A 23,360-nucleotide genomic window follows, 5' to 3' on the forward strand; every position below is an offset into this window, starting at 1 on the left:
ATAAGGAAAGATATTAATTACTAGAACGACTCGCATTATGTCATTGCATTATGTTCAAAACAGAGCAGAAAAGTAACATATCCACTTCCTGAAAATGGCGACAAAAACACCCTGGAGGAAAGTTTCGGTTTCACTTTTTACGCACGATGCTTATGCAGATTTGTGTGTAAGATAAACAACAAAACCAGCATGTAGTTGACTGCGATAGGCCTATAGTAAAGTTTGTGAAATATGATTTATGAAAACGTAATATTTTCGTGCAGCATAGACTCTTAGACTACTGAATTGTATAAGCCTGCTTCCTACTTCCTTCCTACGTTGCCCATAGATTTCGTATGAATAAGATAAACTGTAACAAGACGATATGATTAAAGGACATGGATGCTCACTCCTCTTTTGTGTTTGTGGATTCAGCTATGGCCTCAGCAGGAGTCTCAGATGCTGGAAGTTCTCAGAGCACCTCGAAACATGTCACAGGAGGTAAGAATCCCTTTACTTTGTAGCTGTCTTTTTTCATAATGCGTTTTTACAATACAAGGCTTATATTGCTTGGAACCAATGTATACTTTCTTAAGAAGCAAATAGGCAATACTAGCCTCCATTTGGGATGAGCAGCCTACATCATCTGTTCTACCATTCCCACCATGTGCTCCTCCCTTGGTAACAGTTTCTCTCTTTCTCTCCAGGTTTGCACTTCATCGAGAAGCATCGGATCGCCCTGATTCAGAGGGTCTCCATGGTGGAGCCTATCCTGGACCATCTGTTGTCGAAGGGCGTCATCAACCAGGAGATGTACCAAACCATCCACGTTCAGCCCACCAGCCACAGCAAAATGAGGGAGATAATGGGGCTAGGCAACATTCGCTGCGGGAATAAAGGCAAAGACATCTTGTACGAGGCCTTGACGGAGCTAGAGCCCTTTCTCATGGATGACCTGAAGGAAGCGTCATAGCATGGAGGACGTTCACGCAGGCATTACACCCAAACGATGTGCTTGGTGAGAAGCTGTCAGCTGTGCCTTAGTGACCCCTGCCTTTTAGGGTCATTCTTCCTTTCATACCGACGTCAAGGACTCAAGGTTGAAATCACATACTCCTATTATGACAATGAACTTTCCTTAATCATGAATTGCCAAAGATGAACTTTCTTTAATCATAAATGGACAAGGAAGCGTAGGCCTTTTTATATTAGCAAACATATTTTTATCATTGATGATATGTTATGTCCTCAAAGGGATGTGTCAACTGTGCCTTAGTGACCCCCAGCTTCTTACGTCACGTGACGTCATTTCTCCTTTCATTCCTTTTATTCAAGTTTGAAATCACATACTCATGAGATGAATGGCCTTCCTTAACCGTGACTTTTTTATTTCAGAAAATGTATTTTATCATCATTAATGATATTTTATGCCCTTAAAGGGCCCTCTGTCATTGAAGGGCCCTCCCTTACAATCGTCTTAGCCCTCTATCACTCATGTTGCACCCTTCACATTTCCCAGAGTTGTATGAAGTAAAAGTACTCTTACCGATGTAATTATAACAAACACTCGTAGTATGATATTACAAAGGTTCACCATACTACCATGTAATATCATACCACACACCTGATGTTATTACACTTGTAAGAGTACTTCTACCTCTACTTTATACAACTTAAACATTTCCCTCTGCTTGGTCAGACAGACTTGCCTTTTAGCAAAGGCCAAACCTTTTTGGCTGACCCCATGTTCCCACCGACTGATCAAGGAATGTCTAACCAACCTTCTGTGCGTACTCTCTCCTCTTGTTCTTTTTATGACCCTTCCTTGTTTTTAATTTTTTTTTTACCTGAGCAGGTTTTATTTTTTTGATACTTTATCTGTAATAGTTGGACTCTACAGCACATGTAGTACGATGTATAATAGCGTCGTTGATGCAAAATGGAGATGGTGTCATAGGAGGGCGACAGTGGCCCAGCGCGTCCCAGCAACTGAAGAAAGTGCCTGTGAAGATTCTCATTCATCCAGTACATGTTATCGTATTGGAGCGTGACAGATGTTTCGTTCCTCATCCAAAGAATATCACCAGTTGTCTGGTTGGTTTTTATACTAGGGAATACCTAATTTGTAGTTAGATAGGCCTACAGTAGTTAACTATTGAGTATCCCCTGTATCCCCCCTCAAGCACACAGAGGAAACTATTCTGAATGAGGAACAAAACGCTCTTCTAGAAGAACTCCAGGGTGCTTACAACTAAACTGCTTGGAGAACAGAAGAAGGTTGTTGGTTCGAATCCACCTCTTCCTGGCCAGGGCCAAGTCTCTGAGCAAGACACAGAACCCCATACCACTACACAAAGAAATGTATTGTTAATTCAACACTTAGAGAGTACTCTGGGACAAAATACACTCTAGACAGTGTTACATTGACTCTTAAGTGTTGAATTAACACTGTATTTTCACAGTGATACCAGCATTGCTGATATGTGCCTTGCATGGCAGCCTTCTCATGTAAATAGGTAGTGCCCCTACTCAGTTGGGAGTAGGAATGCAATATGTAAATGCAGTCTATTTCCCTTGTGTCTTATAGCCAGTGTGTGTTGAAAGTTGGTTTTATGCTTGAATTTACACTTAATATTGGTTGGAGACTATTTTTATGAGGTCTGTGAAAAAATCATGGTCATTCACCATCCTCATCACATTACACAAACAACACACCATGTGTACAAATGTAAGTTATATACATGGACTTGAGATAAACATGGACTTGAGATCATGTATGATGGGTTTGTAAAAAATATACATTTCTACTTGCCAGAATAGACTTGGTGCTTTTGACAGCCATTTTGTTTTTCTACCCAAAAATGTGTGGTTTTATCCACAACATGTTGCCTCTTGAGTGAGTTGATGGGTTTGAGTCTCTGGGCTTCATTCCAGTATTGAAACACAGTTGTATAGCTCTCCTTTACAAGGTTTACGACAGGCTTAGTTTTTATCATCATATTCTGTATGTCTTATATGTACAAAATGTACAGTATTATAGCCATGCAAGTAAAGCCTGTTATCTTGAAATACATCCCAGGTGTACAAAAATTGTTGTCTTAGTTCTTTCAAGGTTAGACATAGTGAGCATTATCTTTAATATCTGACCATATATTTTCATCTGAAATAATGACTCTTGTTTCAATAAAAGACATCAGCATAGTCAGCTGTTTTGTCTTTCTCTGCTAATTCTGCTCTCTACAGTGTCTGCTCTGAACTAAAAGAAAGGTCACAAAAGGTGGCAAGAAACCAAGGCCTCAGAGCTGCAAAAAAAAGTGTCTGTTTAATTCCCAAGAAAACAATGGCACTTCAAATACTTCATATTCAAGTACGGTTTCCCAAACAGGGGTGTCAACATGTCAAGCAGGACATACCCTGTGGACCAATGGGCCAAGGCCGAGAGACCAGCATAAACTGAAGCTTATCACCCTACCCTCCCTCCCCAAGGCCCCAGGGGGCCTCACCTAGCCGGTGGCATAGTATAGGAGAGATCGGGGACAGCTGCAACATGGGATGGTTAGTTTTTTCTCTTATCAGACAGCTACAAGCTAGGCTACTCATACCGTACAAAGATGGGGTGTCCAATTAATGTAGAAAATGTATAATAAACGTAGTATCACTCTATACACACTAATCACACTATAATAAATGTCTAATCACTCTTGCTTGTATCTGATAGGACAAAAAACAGATGTTTCAACCACCCCCTGTTGAAACTGTCCCCTGTCTACTTTGCATATATCAGGTTAATGTGTGCTATAGGGAGTGTTCTGGTTAAAAATAGGTGGCGATGGAGGGGGCACGTGTGGAAATTTGGTTTGGAAAGTGGTGGGGAAACTTATTATTTTTACAATATATTTGACACACTCACTCTGCCTGATGAGGTCTAAGGACACATTTTGTCTATGGTCCTCATTACACCTCCTTTATCTCGTGACGAAGCCATATGGTCAAAATAAGTCCTGTTTTAGAGATATTGCTTTGTCAAAGTTGCAGTACAATATCCAACCCACTGCAAAGGCTTTGAAGGCTTTTTTCTCAGTTGGCATAGTTTCTGCGCTTTGTCTTTGTAGGGCAATAAATCATTGCTATGACGTAATCATTGCCATCATTGCTATGATGTTACAGACACCCTTAAGTAACAGGTTAAGATCATTATAATTTTGGTCACAATAAGTTCTGCACAAAAAGGGTTAAAAATGGGTGGAGGTTCTGAAGATTTTTTCTTTATCCATTCCTAACGACAGCCTGATTATTTATTGGCAGTTATTTATGAGTCTGTGTCAGTACCTTTATCTAATCTATACATTATTTGGGAACTCCACAGGTTTTTTTTTAAAGTGACTCTTGATTCCAAAGTACAAGGACTATTTGGACTGTGTGTGGGTGGATGTGAGTATGTGTGTGGTGGCTAATAAGTATGTGTACTTAAGTGTGACTCTGGACAGCCATTTCAGGTGTTGTAGACTAAAGGTGTTTCCTCAGCCGTGTGTGTGTGTGTGTGTGTGTGTGTGCGTGTGTGTGGGCGGGTGCATACTGTATATTGTCCCTACTACCACAGAGGAAACTACAAAACAAAACAATTGAATTATTGTTCATACTTACTTTTATAATGATTATCTCTATCATTAATTAATTATTAGTATTAGTATTAGTATTAGTATTAATATTAGCAGTAGCCTAGTGGTAATGTTGGCCCAACACAAGCGATTATTGGTGATGAATCTAAATGACCATTGTTGATCACCAGCCAATGGCTAGTAAATGTTAATCTTATTAGCAAAGCATACACGGCCACCAGTCAAAGTGGCTAGCAAGTTATCTTTTCTACCAGTCAACTGTCACCACCATTTTGTCGACTGATGGGTGTCAATTTACTAAATCCCTGAATCAATAGTAGGAGTAGTAGTTACAGTAGCAGCTTTAGTAGCAATAGTGATTAATGATCATGATGACGAGGATGAGGATGATGATTTCCTTTGGGATTAATACAATTTACTCTACTCTTGTTACTCTACTCTACTATGATTATTATGATTACCACCGCTTTTATTGTTATTATTTTTATTATTATTATTATTATGGTTACTTACGAATAGTCCTCCTCCGATGAGGCCGCCCATGAGCCAGACCTGTAGTGAGATGTGGCCATTGCTCTCCATGCTCTGTGCGTTGCGGAAGAACAGCAGCAGGTTGCAGATCATGCACACAAATGCCGACGGTAGCAGCGTCAGGCCGATGAGACGCGCACACTTCCCCGTGCAGCACATCCTGACTGTGGGGCTCTTTCACAAAGGTCTCTGGGTCGGTGTCTGCCTTACTGTCTGTCTCTCAAAGGGTCTCTGGGTGACTGGGTCTATCTTTGATGTCCTGTCTTACACACAGGCCTCTACCACTCTGTCTCCCTCTCCTACTGTGTATCGGTCACAGTCTCTCCCTCTCTCTCTCTTCTAAGCTGTCTGTCTGTCTATCACCCTCTATTCTCTTCGTCCGACTTCCTGACCTTCAGTCTTACTGAATAGTCTCATCTTGTGGTCACCCCCAAAAATACTGCTGTACAGATTCTCGTAGTCAGTTGCAATGCCCTCCAAACTCCTTTGCCGACGACAACAGAATTTCCACCACAGTATAACTTGTGTATATTCCGCTATACTCTAGCTTCCTCTCCTCTATTTTCTTGCTCGTTTGTTCTGGAGTAGTCCACCGGTAAGTCAGGAGCTCTCACCTCCACCTGTCGTGGCTCGTGGCTATCTACTACTGTGCAATTTCTCTTTCTATGTCAGTATCAGTGTCAGTATCGACCTGTCCGCCTCTGACGATGGCTGCCCTGCCCTTTGATACACTCTTCTATTTGTTATTTGCTCTCTCTCTCTCTCTCTCTCTCTCTCTCTCTCTCTCTCTCTCTCTCTCTCCCCCCCCCCCCTGTGTGTGTGTGTGTGTGTGTGTGAGTGTGTGTGTGTGTGCGCGCTTGCACTTCTGGTATCAGTGGCCTTTTTGGAGCACGATGACAGATCGACACACACACACACACACACACACACACACACACACACACACACACACACACACACACACACACACACACACACATGTACATATGGCTTTTATCATACTCTTAATGTACTTTGCTTATCACATGTAGCCAATACCATTAACTACACTGCTCTGACATAACACAGCACTTTTAGTTTAGTTCAGTTGGTTGCTGTCATTCCAGTAACAAGCTTATAACAGGGGTTGTGCACAAACAGACCACATGCAATTGATGACATTAATTGACTTTGCCCTAATATACTTACTATGTTCTCACAATTATAGTGTCTTTCTTTCCATCTGTCTCTCCTCTTGTCATTGTCGCAAACTTTTTCTTTTTCTACCACTCAAAAAGATGGTCTGTTCTTCTTTGTCCATGCCTTGCTATGGGAAGAGGACATACAGTCTGGCCCACAGTTAGACAATACTTACCTTACTTTACGTGATTGTTTTGGCAGAGCATGTGCTTCTGGCGGTCATTGACCTCTGTGTGTCTTTCGTTCAAAAGAGAAAAAGTGAACAACGATAGTATTTCCTTTTATTGTGTGTCTAACAGCTAGTCACAAGTTCTTAGCTTTTAAAATGGAAGGAATCTGAACAGGGCCCCTGCTAAGGTTTTTGAGGCCCTAAACAAATAACTGGTCAGGAGCCCCACCTCATAATTAATAATAATACAGTTTTTTAGCCAGTCTTAATTTAGGAGGCCCCAATGTTGGGGTCAAGGTGGTTGAGGCCCTTGGTGCTCTGCTTACTCTACTTAGGCGGCCCTGAATCTGAACAATCTATTATCGGTTTGTTATCATTGTATTACACACTGACATACTGCTTTTGTCTTTCAGCTTTCAACAAAACTCAGGTCCTCTTCTCTTTCTCTCTGTTTATAAGTAGGGGTGAGTTCAGGTTAATTTGGCCACTTGTTTATAGGTTAATGGAAAAAAGTGGCCCAATTTACCTGAACTCACCCTACGTCATTGCCTCAGTATCTCTCTCCCTCACTGTCTCTCTCTCTGTTTAACTTTTGGCCCTGTTTCCACTGTATATTAATTTATTGCTGACCTACCTTTAACCACATCAACACCACATCTAACCCTGTCTCCTGTGCGTGCGTGTGCATATGTGTGAGCGAGCGAGAGAGAGAGAGAGAGAGAGAGAGAGAGAGAGAGAGAGAGAGAGAGAGAGAGAGAGAGAGAGATTTTCCAGGGTTAAGACAAACCCGTACAACATGAAAAAAAGTTATAGTGAGAGAGGGAGTGATGTCGGGATGTTTAACGATCAATCCTGTGCTGATTAATTGAGAGAGTGTGTCAGAGAAAAAGAGGGGAAGTGAAGAGAGGGTGAGAAAGAGACAGAGTTGATGGGGAACAGGTGTGCTAAAAGCTATGATATGAGGATAAGCTAGCCGTAATAACATGCAAAGTCCATCAGAAAGTCCGTCTGCTTGGCGGCTTTATGACTCCTGCAATCACATTTTGGCAAGACGGACTGGAGAGGGAGATGATGGTGTGATAAGGTCTTATAATTTTTCATCCACATTTCAGAGAAAGCGAGAGAGAGGGGGGGAGCGAGCCGAAGCGCAAGAGAGAATGTACCTGTGTGTTGTGTGTGTGTGTGTGCGTGTGCGTGTGCGTGTGCGTGCGCGCGTGCATGCGCCTCTGTGTGTGTGTGTTGTTCCTCAACCTTTGCCATCTGTTTGATGTTGGTTTATTGACTGGTATGAGTATAGGGGTAACTGGTACGGAAGTGAAGATGATGGTAAATGGTGACGACAGAGCTCTCTCATTATCAGGACATCAAGGAAGTCATGCAAAATGTACAGTGGACTTTAATTTATGGTAGTTTATTTTTGGCTCCATTATGGTTTGTAATTGTATGGTCTTGGTAAAATTCTTGACAATGGGACTCGGACCCCATGGTCACAGTTTCCTTCATGGAAAAGATCATTGATATGCTTTATCATTTATGTTTACTATGGCTTGGATGCCATTTAAAGGAACAGTTCAACTTACATAATGAAATGTTCTTCTCTGAATAGAGACAAACTGATCCGTAGCCTACTGCTCTGAGCTCTGTGCTCAGATGCGCTGTTAGCACTAGGCTAAGCATGGCTTCAGGTAGGCCAATTTTTCAGGTTTGAAGTTAGATGTGATCAAAGTTCCACGTTTTCCCTGTTAACAGACTTACAGTATAGCTATACGAAACCAAGTTTAATCACACAAAATGAAACGTGGCGATTTTCTATGCTATAAAAATGGACACTCTGTAATGTGTTTACATGGTACTTGTGTACACGTGGGGTCCGTGTATATTTTCGTTCATTCATTATTCTATTTTGGATATCACACGCGAAAGGAATAAGGACTCGTTTATGATGATTTACGCTTGAGTATCACTTATGAAATGGAACGAAGCGCCATATTTTGCTATTTTGTAGGTACTGAAAATGAAATGTTGAATCTTAGAAAAGAGAGAAAAGCAATAAAGAAAAATGTCCTTCTGAATTGCGTCTTTTGTTTATTCAGAATTCGGGTGACCTGAGAGTAAATCCTGGAAGGCTGGTTGAGCCTTCATTACATGGTTTCTTTGGAGGCAAACGGACTTTGCAGGCATTGTTGATGCAATATACAGAACGTTGCTACACTTCAACGATGTGGTCGATCTGTGATGACTGTGCGAGGAATTTGTGAGATGGTTGCGTGGGCTATCCATATCAAGCAAGCGCCACAAGCATGTGCATACGCGTCACCACCATTGAGTAGGGCGTCCTAGAGGGGGGTAGAAGAATGATTTACCGTCTATTTTTTTTACTTAAACCTATCAACCAATTTAACTTTCGAAACAACATTTCATGTGCTTAGGCCTGGTCTTAACACTTGATTGTATTTGGCCATATAGCCTATTATAGCGTCCTAATCCAACAGAAGTGCAGCTGTGCGACCGGGACAGATATCTTCGATGGGAAGGGATAGACCAACTGTCATCGAGAACATTGACAGTTCTCAGCATCAGTTTCACAGTTCATCTCAAGCCTTTAGGTGTATCTACCCGGACATATTGCTTTCCAACAATATCACTAATGTTCCAAATACACCAAAGCGAAATGTGTATTCAACATGCGTAAAACCCGGTATGGAGAGTGCGCGCTTCAGCTCATTACACTTGCCAGAATACGCAACAGTTTGCGTGAGAACACTGCTTTGGACCGTTTGCTCCCTTATGCATATTACTATGTGAAAGGGTAAAATAGGTTATTGATTCCAGAGACTTTAGCCTTTATTTAGGCTATAAAGTTGAGTCCATAACATAAAGGGAACTTCATCTCTATTTTATAAGGCGGACGCACGCTCCAATACAGGCCTAACCATCACGCGTCCTGCGCATAGGCCTACTAGCCTGTACATCGCAAAAATGTTTTTCATCATTATATTATTTTTCTGTTGTGTCTCTGGCTCCAGCTACTGTTCTGTGTCTCGTTTGGTAGCTAGACCTTTTCTGATGCGTTTCAGACGGCAAACTTTCCTTCCGGGTAAACAGAGGGGGAGGGGTCAGTCAAATGAAATTCAATAAACGAATAGCCAAATATCACAAATTGAAAAACGATCAAAAATATTGTCATTTTTTATAATGCTATTATGGTATGAAGTAACACATGTAGAAAACAAAATACAGCCATTTCTGCTTGTATTGCTTTAATCAAAACAAGAAGTTGCACCCTTTTTTGAATTTCATATTTCATTCCAAAATAGAATAATGAATGAACGAAAAAGTACACGGACCACGTGGTTACAAGGGTACTTGTGTATGAGTATGTGTACTTGATGGTACACCATAATTGTATTTGTTTAACCATGTGTTTTTATTTTTGAATTTGGAAAATAAAAAATGTTGATTACAAAAAAAAAAAAGGGCACTCTAATGAAAGGCACAGTAATACCATGTGAAACGGACTCAAGCAGGCACAGGAGGCGGACTTTCTTTGGACGGCAGTTTATTTCCTTTGACAGAGAAAATGGCATTACTGCAGCATCCGAGCCAGGGAATCGCTTTTCTGCCTCCAACAATTTAACAGAAATGAAACAAAACACAATTCACAACTGGAGACATACCTTTGACAGAGAAAATGGCATTACTGCAGCATCTGTACAATAAAAATAAAAGTAACATTAAGTTCACGAGAGGGAAACAGGCAAGCAGAATGCTCAGGCATGGAATCATTGCGGTTCGGAAAACCGATCAAACATTCGGAATTCTAAAGTACCATGCCACCAGAATACATGCATATACAGTGCCATATAACAGTGATACATAGTAGAGGTAAATGTGATGTGAATTCTCATGCATACTTGCATAATTCATCCACAAAACGGACACTATGCTAACACATCTACTGCAGGTGTAGGAAGATGCTAATCTCCCATAAGAGCCTCGTGGTTAATAGAAAATGTAAATAACTTCTTTACAACTTAGTAAATTTCCTGCATATCCCCACAGCGTGTACACGATTACATCATTAATAAGATACATCAAGTAGACAGTTTACATTGCATTTTACGAAGAGGAAACAATAATTGAAAACAGAGCACATTAAATAGTAAACTTACCCGAGCCAGGGAATCGCTTTTCTGACTCGGCTACGGGGACCCAGAGGGTCAAAACGCAACAGACCTGCAGTTCTCCGAAGTGCCACAAGGTGTCTCCAACGAACAATATTCTGCTCAATAATGGCAAAACTCATAAAAACTATATATTTCTCAACAGCATTTTCAACTCTGTTACACCCACCTCCCCTGAATTTTGCCAAATTAGAGCAGCAGCCATAAACTACATGCAGAGGGAAATCTACACACCGTAAGGAGGGTCGCCAAACATTACGGCAGCCAACCACAAGGTATCCAAACAGGATGACATGGAGGAAGATTAAAGAATCCCTCCAATCAACTGGCAGCAGGGTGCCTTCTACACCCCACAAGACCCACCCCCTCTGTTTCTCCAAGGCCACTACAAAACAAAACAAAAAAAAAAGAAGTGGAATAAGACATAGAGGTCATAATTCACAGTGGGGAAAACTAAGCTGTGGAGGACCTAGAAATGGTCTGCACTAATGGGTGTGTGTGAGAAATGGCCTGTCGTGACATTGTCTGTATCAGTCTGTTAACTGGTTTGATAATACGACCAAACCTAGATCTCAGCCGTGTGGGGAAACTGGGATTGTTAGACAACAGACCTGAAGCTACTGTGTCACTCTGTGTGTGACTAACATCGGACCTGTGCGTTGTTACTGACTCCCTGTCATTGTGTGTGTGCGTGAACGTCTCTGCATCTGAGCCACAACTAATGGACATTTTTCTCGAGTCACCGGTAGCAACAGTGTTGCCAGTGTCAGGTGCCGGTGTATAGATGGGGGCAACAGACTGATCTTCTGTGCAGTCCACACTCAACTCCATGTCACTAGAGACTCCTTCACTCTCTGATCTCCCATGCGAGCTCTCCGGGAAGGGCGACTGAGCAATCCATTCGACAGTTCTTCTCGCACTGTTTGTCGGCTCTGGGACAGTCGACTGCTGCGCACTGTCGCTGTGCACCTGAAGTTCCAGAGTAGAGTCATGGCCAGGATATTCAGCATGTTCGCTATGCAAGGAGCTGTTCTCTACAGCAGATGAGGCCCCATGTGAATCTGAGAACTGAGGAGAAGGTGAGGAATCAGGAGTGCTTGTGCCACCCACGGGCAGGAAATTCACCAGCATCAACAGGTTACGGTGAACGACCCTCTCCTGTCCAGTGATCGTGTCCTGAATTTTGTAAGTGTGAGTGTCACTGTTTATGTCTACAACAGTGTAGATGGTTGATTCCCATCGATCCGCCACCTTTCTCTTCCCTCTTTCTCTCTTGTTCGCAACAAGTACACGATCACCTACAGCAATGGTTGGGCCTTTCACCCGTCTGTTGTAAAGCACTGTGTGACGTTGTTGTTCCTTTTTGGCATGTTCCTGTGCTATCAACATGGCGTCCTTCAGATCTTTCTCTAGGGACGCAACATACTTGTCGTAACTGACCACATCAGGATCGTTCAAGACTGTACGAAACAGCACATCAACAGGCAAGCGTGGAGTACGTCCGAACATTAAATAAAAAGGGGCATACCCTGTCGTCTCATGAACCGTGCTGTTGTACATGAATGTCAGCGTCTGAAGTCGCCTTGGCCAAGTGACTTTGTTGTCTGGGGTAAGGGCGCGGATCATGTTGCCAAGAGTTCTATTAAAACGTTCCACACTGCCATTTCCCATGGGGTGGTATGGGGTAGTGTGAGACTTGCGCACCCCAGACAGCTGTAAAAGCTCCGCGACCAGCTCGCTCTCAAAGCTTGGTCCTTGGTCGCTGTGGATCCTCTCTGGGAGACCATACACACAGAAATATTTCTCCCAGAGGACTTTCGCTACCTGCTTGGCTGATTGGTCTCGGCAGGCAAAAGCTTGGGCTAATCTGGTAAAATGGTCAGTTATGACCAAAACGTCAACAGATTTGTTGTGAGAATCTTCAGCCGACCAGAAGTCGATACAGACCAGTTGGAGTGGCCTGGTAGAAGTAATGCTTTCCAGGGGGGCCCTGTCAACAGGTTCAGCTGTCTTGCTGACAATGCAACGTTTGCAATTGCGGACATGGTCTCTCACATCCCTATCGAGACTGAGCCAAAAGAACCGCTGCCTGGCAAGCCCGAGACTTCTGAACTGGCCCTGATGACCAGCATCCTCATGGACACCCCTCAGGACGTCAGCTTTAAGAGAGCCTGGGACAACATATTGGTGACGCTTGAACTTTGTGACTTGGTCCCTTGACAGTCTGTAAAGTATTCCATTACTTAAGACAAGTTTCTCCCAGTGCTTTAAATACCGTATGACTGTAGTTGATTCATATGCTCGCTCTCTCCTGGAGGGTCTGCGACGTCGTTCCACGTAGTGCAGGACACGCGAGAGAGTTCTGTCCCCAAGTTGCGCATCACGCAGCTCCGCCTCCGTGAAAGCAGGTAATGAATCTTGCCCATCAGGGATCAGTTGCGGCACATGATGGAGGGCCTCAATAGCACGTGTTCTAGCCCCAGTCTCCCATTGGATGTGCGACTGCAGAAAGGCAGACATTTCGTCTGTGCCAACGGACATGGTCTGGACATGCAAAGGGGCTGTAAAAGGGGATGTGTCAACCTGGCCAACACCTTGATGTGAATCGTAATGACTGGAGCTGCGGAAGGTGTCTTGAACAGAGCCGCATGTCACTCCCTGGACTTCAGACAGCAGACTGTTGTATGGCTCCTGGAGTAGTCTGCGACTGATTCTCTCCTTCACGAAAGGCGGACGGCTACAGGCGTCAGCCACCACATTCTTTGGGCCTGGAACATATTTAATGTCAAAGTTGTAGCCGGCTAACTTGGCAACCCAGCGTTGCTCACAGCAGTCCAGTTTCGGCTTCGTCATTATGTGAGTCAACGGATTGTTATCTGTCCACACTGTGAACCTGTGACCTTTTAGCCAATGACTGAACTTATCAGTGACAGCCCACTTCATGGCCAGGAACTCTAAGCGGTGTGCTGGGTAATTCTTCTGTGACTGTGACAGTGATTTACTGGCAAAGGCAATGGGTCTCGCCCTGGTCTCTCCCTCCTTTATCTGAGACAGCACAGCTCCTATGCCATCCAGGGAAGCATCGACAGACAGCATAAGGGGGCGACTGAAATCAGGGTGGGCCAGGACAACTGATTCAGCCAGTGACAGTTTCAAACTTTGGAACGCTTCTTCCATTTCACCAGTCCAGTCAACAGCACTCAACCTCCTGCTCTGGGTTCGGGCTTTTGCCGTTGTTTTCCTGCCTCTTTTGCACTTCTGACCAGACAAGAGAGAGAAGAGGGGCTTGGCAATGGCAGAGTAATTTGGCACGAAGTGCTGGTAGTAATTGACCATCCCCAGGAAGGATCTGATCCGTTTTGCTGAGGGAGTCACTCCATCTGCTTCCATCAGGTCCCTACGTGACATCTTCATGATACCCTCAATCTTACTGGGGTCAGTGGATACACCAGTCTCATCTACGACATGCCCAAGGAACCTCACAGATTTTCGTAGGAAAAAGCACTTTTTGGGGGCTAACTTGAGATTGTGACTACGCAGCCTGCTGAACACCATCTCCAAGCGTTCCAGAGCACTTGCTTCGTCAGGGGCAAAGACCAGCAAGTCATCTAAGTAGCAAAGCAAGCTTAAATAATTCTGGTCCCCAAAAATGCATGTCATCATACGCATAAAACTGCCAGGGCTATTGCATAGACCTTGTGGTAAGCGATTGTACTCGTATAAGCCCATTGGAGTGGTAAAGGCAGAGTATTTCTTGTCGTCTTCATGAAGTGGCATATTGTAAAACCCGGACGTAAGGTCCATGGTGCTAAAAAGTGCATTGCCACCGAGAGCACCCAGGCAGTCGGCCTGATGAGGCAAGGGGTGCGCATCTTTAAAAGTGCGCTTGTTCAACCAGCGAAAATCTGTGCAGACACGGAGATCTCCGTTCTTTTTCCACACCAGCACTAGAGGAGATGCGTACTCACTGGTGGATTTCCTGATTATCTCCTTCTCCTCCATTTCATTCAGCACCTGACGAAGCTTCTGATACTGGCTTGGCGGAACCCGCCTGAATGGGAGTCGAAATGGCCGGTGATCTGACAGGTGAATGCGATGAACGAAGCCTGTTGCCTCTCCACAGTCGAGATGGTGGCGTGAGAAGATATCATTATAACGGACAACTAAGTCCGTCAGCCTATCCTTGCACTGCTCAGTTACATCACAGGGGGCTAAGTCAATGTCAGTCAATCCAACTGATCGTAATTTATTGTCAGCAGAGCACTCAACGTTTGCAGTGGCAGTTCTGAGGGAACAACTGGCCTGGGGAACCTCAGTGGTGGTGTCATCCATGTCCTCCAGTGCAATGCAGGGGAAAACATCGGCCAATTTGGCATTTCGTCTGACTAAGACGGACTTGTCAGAGGTGTTGATGACTTTTATTGGGACCCATCTGTCTTGCCATAGTGACGTGACCATTCTCGCAACGAGAACACCTCTTGGAGCCGAGCGGCATGTTGTTAACTCTGTCATAACTGTGCTTCCAGGGGACACTGCGGTAGACCTGGGTAGTCTTCCCCATAGCAGGTACTCACGGCCAGGCTCCAGGCACACAGCTGAGTTGCTCCTGACAGTGCCTATTCTGTAGGGGACATCCTCGCCTCTCCAACGGTCCAGACCCGCTAGCATGGACAGGTAGCGCTCAGACTCTGTGTCCCCAGCAGGGCAGGGTGCCGACACAGCCTTCCAGTAGGCATCACAGTTCTTGTATTTTTGGAGAATGTGTTTTATGACATTAGTGCCCAGAATCAAGTCATCATGCTGGCCTTGTACAACAAGAGTGGGTACCTCAATTTTGCAGCCATACACTTCCATCTGCACATGCACAGCTGACTCAGGTTTGACACGACGACCCCCACAGCCAATCAGTACGACATCTGTGCTGAAATGATCTTTTGATGTTACCACCCCTGCTTCTCTAAGTCTCGTCACAGCGTCTTCGCTGATGGTACAGGCCATGGAGCCACTGTCAAGCATAGCATTCAGCGTCACTGTTTTGCTAACAATCACAGGAGTGTAGAAAAGACTGTCACTGCCATTTACAACTTGAGTGTTCTGAAAGATAACATTCTTAGAGTCAGTACATGAGAGCTTGCAAGCTGCATAAATGTTTTCTGCATCAGAGTAATCATCAGAGCGGGAGTTTGAATTACGACCCATACTGCCTCCCATCGAATACGGGCCATCTAGTTTCCCGCAGGCCGAGGCTCTGGGGCAGGCATGTTGCATGCTGCCTTCGTATGACCAGGAGCGAAGCAGTTAAAGCACAGTCTTTCTGACTTGCAGTGGGTGACAGTTGAGTGCTTACTGTCATTGCAGACACGGCAGGCCTTCTCACGACGGCCACCTTGGAATCCACGACCACGGGGGGGGCCACCACGCCTCTGTACTGTATTCATCATCTGCTCCATCATGGCCACCATGCGATTCAGAATACTATCCTCTGACGCCTGACTGTTCTGAAACACAGCTGATGTGGGAGAACACATGGGTGGGCAGTGCGTCTGACTGGGAGGATATATCTGACTCTGAGCAGTGATGTGAGGGGGGCATGGCATGTGATAAGTAGGGCTAGCAACAGCGGCAGCTGGCGGGGGAGAGCGACTGTGGGGGGTGGAGTACTGAGCATGACTCTGACCAGGCAAGGGCTGACTGTATAATGCTGCATCATGCTGCATGTCAAGAAGAGTGGCGGTGTGACTCTTAACCTGCGCATCACTACGTATCTTGCCAGAAGATCGCTGCTCTCTCTGATAGTCATCAATTCTCAACTGGATGTCTTTTGTATTCCACTCCTGAATAGGCTTACACTTAAAGATTGAGGAGAGCTCGGGGTCTGAACAGTGCTTGACAAACATGCGTGCCACCTCCTCGCTTTGGTTCTCCATACCTCTGCCTTGTCTGCGGAGACCATCAGCAGCCAGCTCAGCAGCCTTGTTCACTCTCAGCCAATAGTCGACTGGACTCTCCCCGGGTTTAGGTAAGGTGGAGTAAAAGTCTGCCAGCGGGAGGCATGATGAAGAGTCACTGAAATACTGCATGAGCATATCATAGATGAGTTCAGGTTTCTGTCTCACATTTAAGCTCGAATCACTACGCAGGGCAACTCTCACAACATCTTTTGCTTTGCCCATTAACTTCCCCAGTATCTCTTCAGCCTGCTCTTCCACAGGACATCTCTGTTTCCTGAGATAAGCTTTCATTATGTCAATCCAGTCCTGGACAGGGTACTTGTCAGAAGCGGCACCTCTGAAGAACTCAGGCTCTTTGTCTGATTTTACATGTACTGTGACTTGTGAGTCTGTCTGCGTAGCAGTGTGAGAATCAGTGCTTGTGTGTGTGACTGATGTGTTGGGCGATGTGGTGCTCTGGACTCCACTGTTTAAGTTGACTGCACCAGCAGACAGTAATTTGGCCACAATGGATTCACCTATCTGGGCTCCTAACTGTCCTACCATGTCAGTGAGGTGGCTAATAGCAGCAGTGTCAACGCTGTTGGGTGTGGATGTGAGATGCTCCCCCTCCATGGACTGCCCAACAGGAGAACCACCCAGGTCACAACTTAACCCTGTTCCCCTACCGCTGTCAGCTACTAATGGAGAAAAACCCACCTCTTTCCTATCCAACCCATGTCCCACAGCACCACTAACACTCCGCTGCCACAGACCCATACCACCCCTACCCATTTGCAAAACAGGAGTATTGAAAATATTTGGCTCATCACTATGATCCGCTCCCTCTGCCATACTGATATCTGCGTTGTGTTTAAATCAAGAGAGAAGAGAAGAAAAAAAAATAGAAAGAACAAAGAGGGGAAAAAAAGTAATATGAGATATAAGAAAACAACTCTGACCAAACTTGATCTCGCACACTTGAGCTGGAAAATCCACACAGCATCCACGGCGATCGGCGTCAGGCTGATCCAGATGATCGACAGGTCACGGCACCAGTGAAACGGACTCAAGCAGGCACAGGAGGCGGACTTTCTTTGGACGGCAGTTTATTTCCTTTGACAGAGAAAATGGCATTACTGCAGCATCCGAGCCAGGGAATCGCTTTTCTGCCTCCAACAATTTAACAGAAATGAAACAAAACACAATTCACAACTGGAGACATACCTTTGACAGAGAAAATGGCATTACTGCAGCATCTGTACAATAAAAATAAAAGTAACATTAAGTTCACGAGAGGGAAACAGGCAAGCAGAATGCTCAGGCATGGAATCATTGCGGTTCGGAAAACCGATCAAACATTCGGAATTCTAAAGTACCATGCCACCAGAATACATGCATATACAGTGCCATATAACAGTGATACATAGTAGAGGTAAATGTGATGTGAATTCTCATGCATACTTGCATAATTCATCCACAAAACGGACACTATGCTAACACATCTACTGCAGGTGTAGGAAGATGCTAATCTCCCATAAGAGCCTCGTGGTTAATAGAAAATGTAAATAACTTCTTTACAACTTAGTAAATTTCCTGCATATCCCCACAGCGTGTACACGATTACATCATTAATAAGATACATCAAGTAGACAGTTTACATTGCATTTTACGAAGAGGAAACAATAATTGAAAACAGAGCACATTAAATAGTAAACTTACCCGAGCCAGGGAATCGCTTTTCTGACTCGGCTACGGGGACCCAGAGGGTCAAAACGCAACAGACCTGCAGTTCTCCGAAGTGCCACAAGGTGTCTCCAACGAACAATATTCTGCTCAATAATGGCAAAACTCATAAAAACTATATATTTCTCAACAGCATTTTCAACTCTGTTACACATGCACGCTTTGACATTACATTCATATGTTTTTTTTCTCTCTCCCCATCATCACTTACAACCAAAGACAGTACAGTAGATTGGAGAGGAACGATTACGGGCTGGAAAATGCATTGGCCACGGTGCAGTGCAGGGACGTAGCCTAAGGACAAAGAGCGCATGGGCAGTGGGTGCGACGCCATGATGGATAAAAAATGTGACTCCAAAATCACTCTGGATGTCCGGAATATGAATTGCATTGTGGGTGCCTGTGGATGCTGCGAGTTCCAGCCCAGATCGAAAGAGGATGTGCGGTTGTCAAAGTTGCTGTCAAAAATTCACTGTGTCCTTTGTCCTGTTCCAAACTCCAGCCCTGGTGGTAGGGGCATTGCACTTTACCATGCCACCAGTACTGACCATAGAAGAAGAAAGTGACTCCACTTGGGGCCATGCCGTACTACACTCTTAGGACGTCAGTGAGCCGTCTTCTCTCTACTGAGTGAAGGTATCAATGTGATGTCAAAGCATGCTCAAGGTGTTACTATGCCTTTCATGTCTGGTATCTTGGAAAAGCTTCCTTATAAAAGTATATATTATCTATAATGGATAATGGGTGCATGAATTACTCTGCTGATCATGCCCCCCCTTTGTCTTTGCATTTTGTGTTTTAAAATGTATACTGTAAATGTGTTGACCTGCACCTCAAATAAAGCAACATAAACAATACCATTATTGCTTGTCCCATCATATTAATATGTTAACATAATAAAATATTATTAGGACTTGTTTACAACAAATTTCGATATCACTTCAACAAAGTAAACTCAGATGCAGAAAGTGAATTTTATTAACTGTACCAAAGAACACCTACAGCCCAAATAATTGTTTTACAACACAAGGAGTACATTCAATGAACCTGGTAAACTAACAAAATACTGTACAGCAAGAATATAAAAGTCTCAAAGATAACGAAATCCCTTTTAACATATTTTTGTGCACACTTTGGAATGTTTCAAAAAGTTTAACAAGAACTTAAATTAGCTCCAAACATTCCTTCTTTATGTGTGTATGTTTCCCAATACTTTCAACTACCCCTAGACCACATACAGTACACACTCACCAGCCACTTCATTACAGGTAGGTACACTGGCTGTCATTTAACTGCCTGCAACAATACTCAGTTAGGCTGTGGCATTGTGACGATGCTCAATTGGTACTGGAGCCCAAAGTGTGCCAAGAACATGTTTTCATGTTGTTGATGCCAAATTCTGACCCCACCAATCGACTGCCACAGCAGAAATTGGCAGTTTCTGTTCTTCTTAGCTTACAAGAGAGACACACAGTGAGGTCTTCTGCTGCTGTTGCCCATCTGCCTCAAGGTTCAACATGCTGTGCACTCTTCTGCATGCCTTGGTTGTAATAAGTGGTTATTTGGGTAACTGTTACCTTTCTATCGCCTGATACCAGTCTGGCCATTCTTCTCTGACCTCTGACATCAACAAGGCATTTTCGTCCACAGAACTGCTGTTCAATGGATATTTTCTCTTTTTTTGGGCAATTGTCTATTAACCCAAGATATGGTTCTGTGTGAATATTCCTGTAGATCAGCAGTTTCTGAGCCCAAAATATCCTACTGAATTAGTTGAATTAGCAGAGACTTGTGGACAGACCTTACCACCTTCATTTGATACTAAAGGACTTTCAGCCTTTTCTCAGCATGTTTTTTTTGTGATTGTTTTCCATGCAAGAGGAATGTCACCTGGTTTTGCTTTATATCTTTTAGCGAATTTGTCATTGAATTTTGCCATGATGTACTTCCAGTAGTCAGATGCCTGAATGCTGGGGTCTGCAGGAATGTTCCAGTCAGGAAAAATCTATCTGTATTTTTTGAAAGGATGAGGGTCGTCATTTGTCTCAAAGCAGATAAAGTCACCCCCACCGTACACACATGAAGAACAAATGCTCGTTGTAAGTTTTTCTGTGGCTGTAGATCTGTACCTGCCAAGTCCTTGAGGCCTATGAATCGAACCACAGTGGTCTGTGTGGGCTTCCCCACCAGCCTCACATGGTGCCTCACAGAATGGGCTTGAATAATTCATCCTGTGGTTTCATTTTCAGGGTGGAAAGTCAAGTGTGACTACTGTGTTGTTGGAGAAACTTATTTTTCAACGCCTTCTGAATATCCTGGATGATCCCTGACAGAGAATATGCAAAAGGCTCTACCTTTGCATTGCTGAGAGCCAGAATCACATCAAGAGCAGCCTTAGGGATGGCCAGTTTTCCTCCAAGTAATTTGCAAATGTTCTGAATGAATTCTTTAACACTGGCCTTTTGGATCTGTTTGTTCCTGAGCGGTTTGAATAGCCCGCAGTATGTCTGATGAGATTGTTTTGAGGAATTTGTCTTCCAGTAGAGACATCTTATTTCCACTTGCAAAATGCTCCAAGATCTGACTATAGATCCAGTCTTTCACAAAGTCTTCGTAAGAGCTGATGTACTTCACATAGTTTTCAAACTTGCTTTCCACAAGGAGCTGATTCAGGAGAGAGTACTGAAAAATGCTCTGGTGCTGAACTGAAGTGCGTTCTTACCGACCAGCATTTCATCAACTATGTCTGGACCAAGACTCGCAGCAACCCAGGTCTCTACGGCAGGTAGGAGGCACAAGTTTGCAAACTCGTCTGCTTTTCTCTTGCACTGGTCTCGCTCGTTGTACAGGTCTTTAAAGTCTGCAAAGCATTTTTCCTTTAACTGTGTGACACACCTGCAGGGGTCATTGTCTTCTATGAATTGGTTGTGCATTGTCTGAAATTTGGGAGCAGCTATCCCACAAATGTGTAGTTTCAGAGAAATCTCAAATCCTTCACTGGTGTAAAGCTTCTTGTTGCCAATAATTGCATCATCAATCATGTGGAGAATCTCTTGAATGTAATTGTCATGATAATCGCCTTTATCACGAGATTTTTCTTCAATAAATGCCAAACACTTTTTAATGAGATTTTCTACCATCTGCTCAGTGCTCTTTTTGTGGTCATCAAAACAAAACAAACCAATACGTCGAAAAAGTCTATGAACGAAATGTTCTCGGGTAACAGTGAAATGTGTTTTTCCACATTCTAACAAATTGGCGTTATTAATACATTCATGTGCTGAGCTTCCCCTCTGTTTCATGTTCAATCTCAGGTGGTGGGAGACATTGCTTGTTATGTTCCTATGCTCTAACCCGTATATTTCTATTTGAGCAACAGTTTCTTTCCACACCCTTTCAAAGTCTTCTTCCAGTTCTTGATCAGTTTTTTTTGGAACTGCTGGTCTTACATTTTTCTACAAGTGCACAAACTTTCTGTTCCATCAGATCTGTGTTTTTTTTATTTACGTTATCTAATTTATTCATCACCTGCCTGATTGAAACTGCAAGTTCAAGTTTGCTGATCACAGAGTTCTCCAACTCCCTTCGAAGACATTTTGCACTGATGCTGAATTCTTCGCGGTATCGTTCCACCAGATGGACATGGCCCCCTGTCTGCTTGAAGTACTCTGACAAGTTGTTGAGAATCTTTTTCACTCTTTGCTCAAGTTCTGTAAGAGCGTTTGTTTTCAACTGGCAAAGAAAGGTTCTGATGTCAGATTGCTCTGATTCCATGCAAGTGACGTCAAAGTTGGAGATTTTTGTTTCAGCACTAGTGAGCCATTTGTACATCTCCTTCTGGAAATTCCACTACCATTTGTTATACTCTGTGCAGAGTTGCATGTAGGCGTCTGCCACCAGGCTGTTTCTGAAGCTGAAAATGAAATTTTCATACTTAACCGCATTCCAAAGACTCTTTGTCCACTCCAGAAATGTTGCCAGGCGTCTTACAGCCTCCAAACACTTCAATCATGGTCTTTTTTGAAATCATTGACAGCTTCACTGTAACCGGCATTCACGGGAGCCATGGGAGGCTCCCTTTCTCTGGGTCATACTCCATCACGTCTGTGAACTTTTGGTTTTCCTCTTTGCCCTCCATTTTGGCAGCTGCCTGAGTCATCTCATCGAGTTGCTCCAGAAGCATTTTACGGTCTCTCAGATTTTTGTCATGTGCAGAGACATCTGCCACATTCTGGTGCACAAACTGACAAATTGGTTTCTTGCCCACTTCCTTCATTCTTAAAAAAACATGCACAACAATCTGGAGAATGTCCTTCATCTCTGTGGAGTTCTCCATGGCAATGTTGATTATTGTGACATCACTGAGCCCAATAACAAGAGTAGCCAACTCATTGTCGCGTTCATAACTGTCATCCAGTTGTGCCAACTCAGGAGACTTTAGCCCCTCTGTGTCAATGATCACTAAGTAGTCACAATTCATTTGATCACAGAGGTCCTCACTGACCTTTATGAGCAACATGAATGCTCCCCTGGTACATCTTCCACTGCTACAGGGTGGTTTATGCCTCGAGATCAGCGTCCCTGCGTCGTGATGCGGTGAGCCGCGCAGTTAACGGAGTGAAGCCTCCCCCATCACGCAGGTACTCTGGGGCACCTCCCCAAAATTGTGTCTCGACGCAGGGATAATGCAGACAGCGACGGCGTGAAGAGCGAAAATAGGTCTCTGATTGGTCCTCTCGACCAGCCTGCTCTGTCCTCGAGAGAACAAGCTACTTCCTTGTTCTAACCTTCGTCGGTCTACGGACTGTGAGCTCTTCCATAAATACGTTGCCCGTGCTTTGTCGTTTGATTTATTTACACGAACCAAAGACAACACGTGCGCTTGCAAGTTACGACGCTGTTTTGAATTGAGCCGAAGTTATTTGGACAGTTGAACAGAGTTCCGAGGTCGAGGAAACATTCCGCTTCGTGCGACCTATCCTCAACAAATGAGCCACGTCTTTGTTCCAAACTACGCGCTGGC

The 23,360-nt window shown here is 44.0% G+C and overlaps 2 protein-coding genes across 2 annotated transcripts in view; one reads left to right on the forward strand and one right to left on the reverse strand.

The window, feature by feature from the left end:
• The window catches only part of pycard (PYD and CARD domain containing), a 34,283-nt gene that overhangs the window by 562 nt on the left and 10,361 nt on the right, over positions 1-23,360 (forward strand). The window contains exons 2-3 of the mRNA XM_063199907.1: positions 415-480; positions 687-945. Of these exons, the coding sequence (XP_063055977.1) occupies positions 415-480; positions 687-945 (325 nt within the window). The remainder of the gene's footprint in view (positions 1-414; positions 481-686; positions 946-23,360) is intronic.
• On the reverse strand, positions 9,988-17,541 carry LOC134449508 (uncharacterized). The gene is made up of 2 exons (XM_063199483.1): positions 10,155-17,541; positions 9,988-10,043 (listed from the first exon to the last, which is right to left on the reverse strand). Exon 1 carries the CDS (start codon positions 17,444-17,446, stop codon positions 15,887-15,889), a length of 1,560 nt encoding a protein of 519 aa, XP_063055553.1. The 5' UTR covers positions 17,447-17,541; the 3' UTR covers positions 9,988-10,043; positions 10,155-15,886.

The sequence above is a fragment of the Engraulis encrasicolus genome, chromosome 5 (assembly GCF_034702125.1).
Source record: "Engraulis encrasicolus isolate BLACKSEA-1 chromosome 5, IST_EnEncr_1.0, whole genome shotgun sequence".
NCBI classification, from domain to species: domain Eukaryota; kingdom Metazoa; phylum Chordata; class Actinopteri; order Clupeiformes; family Engraulidae; genus Engraulis; species Engraulis encrasicolus.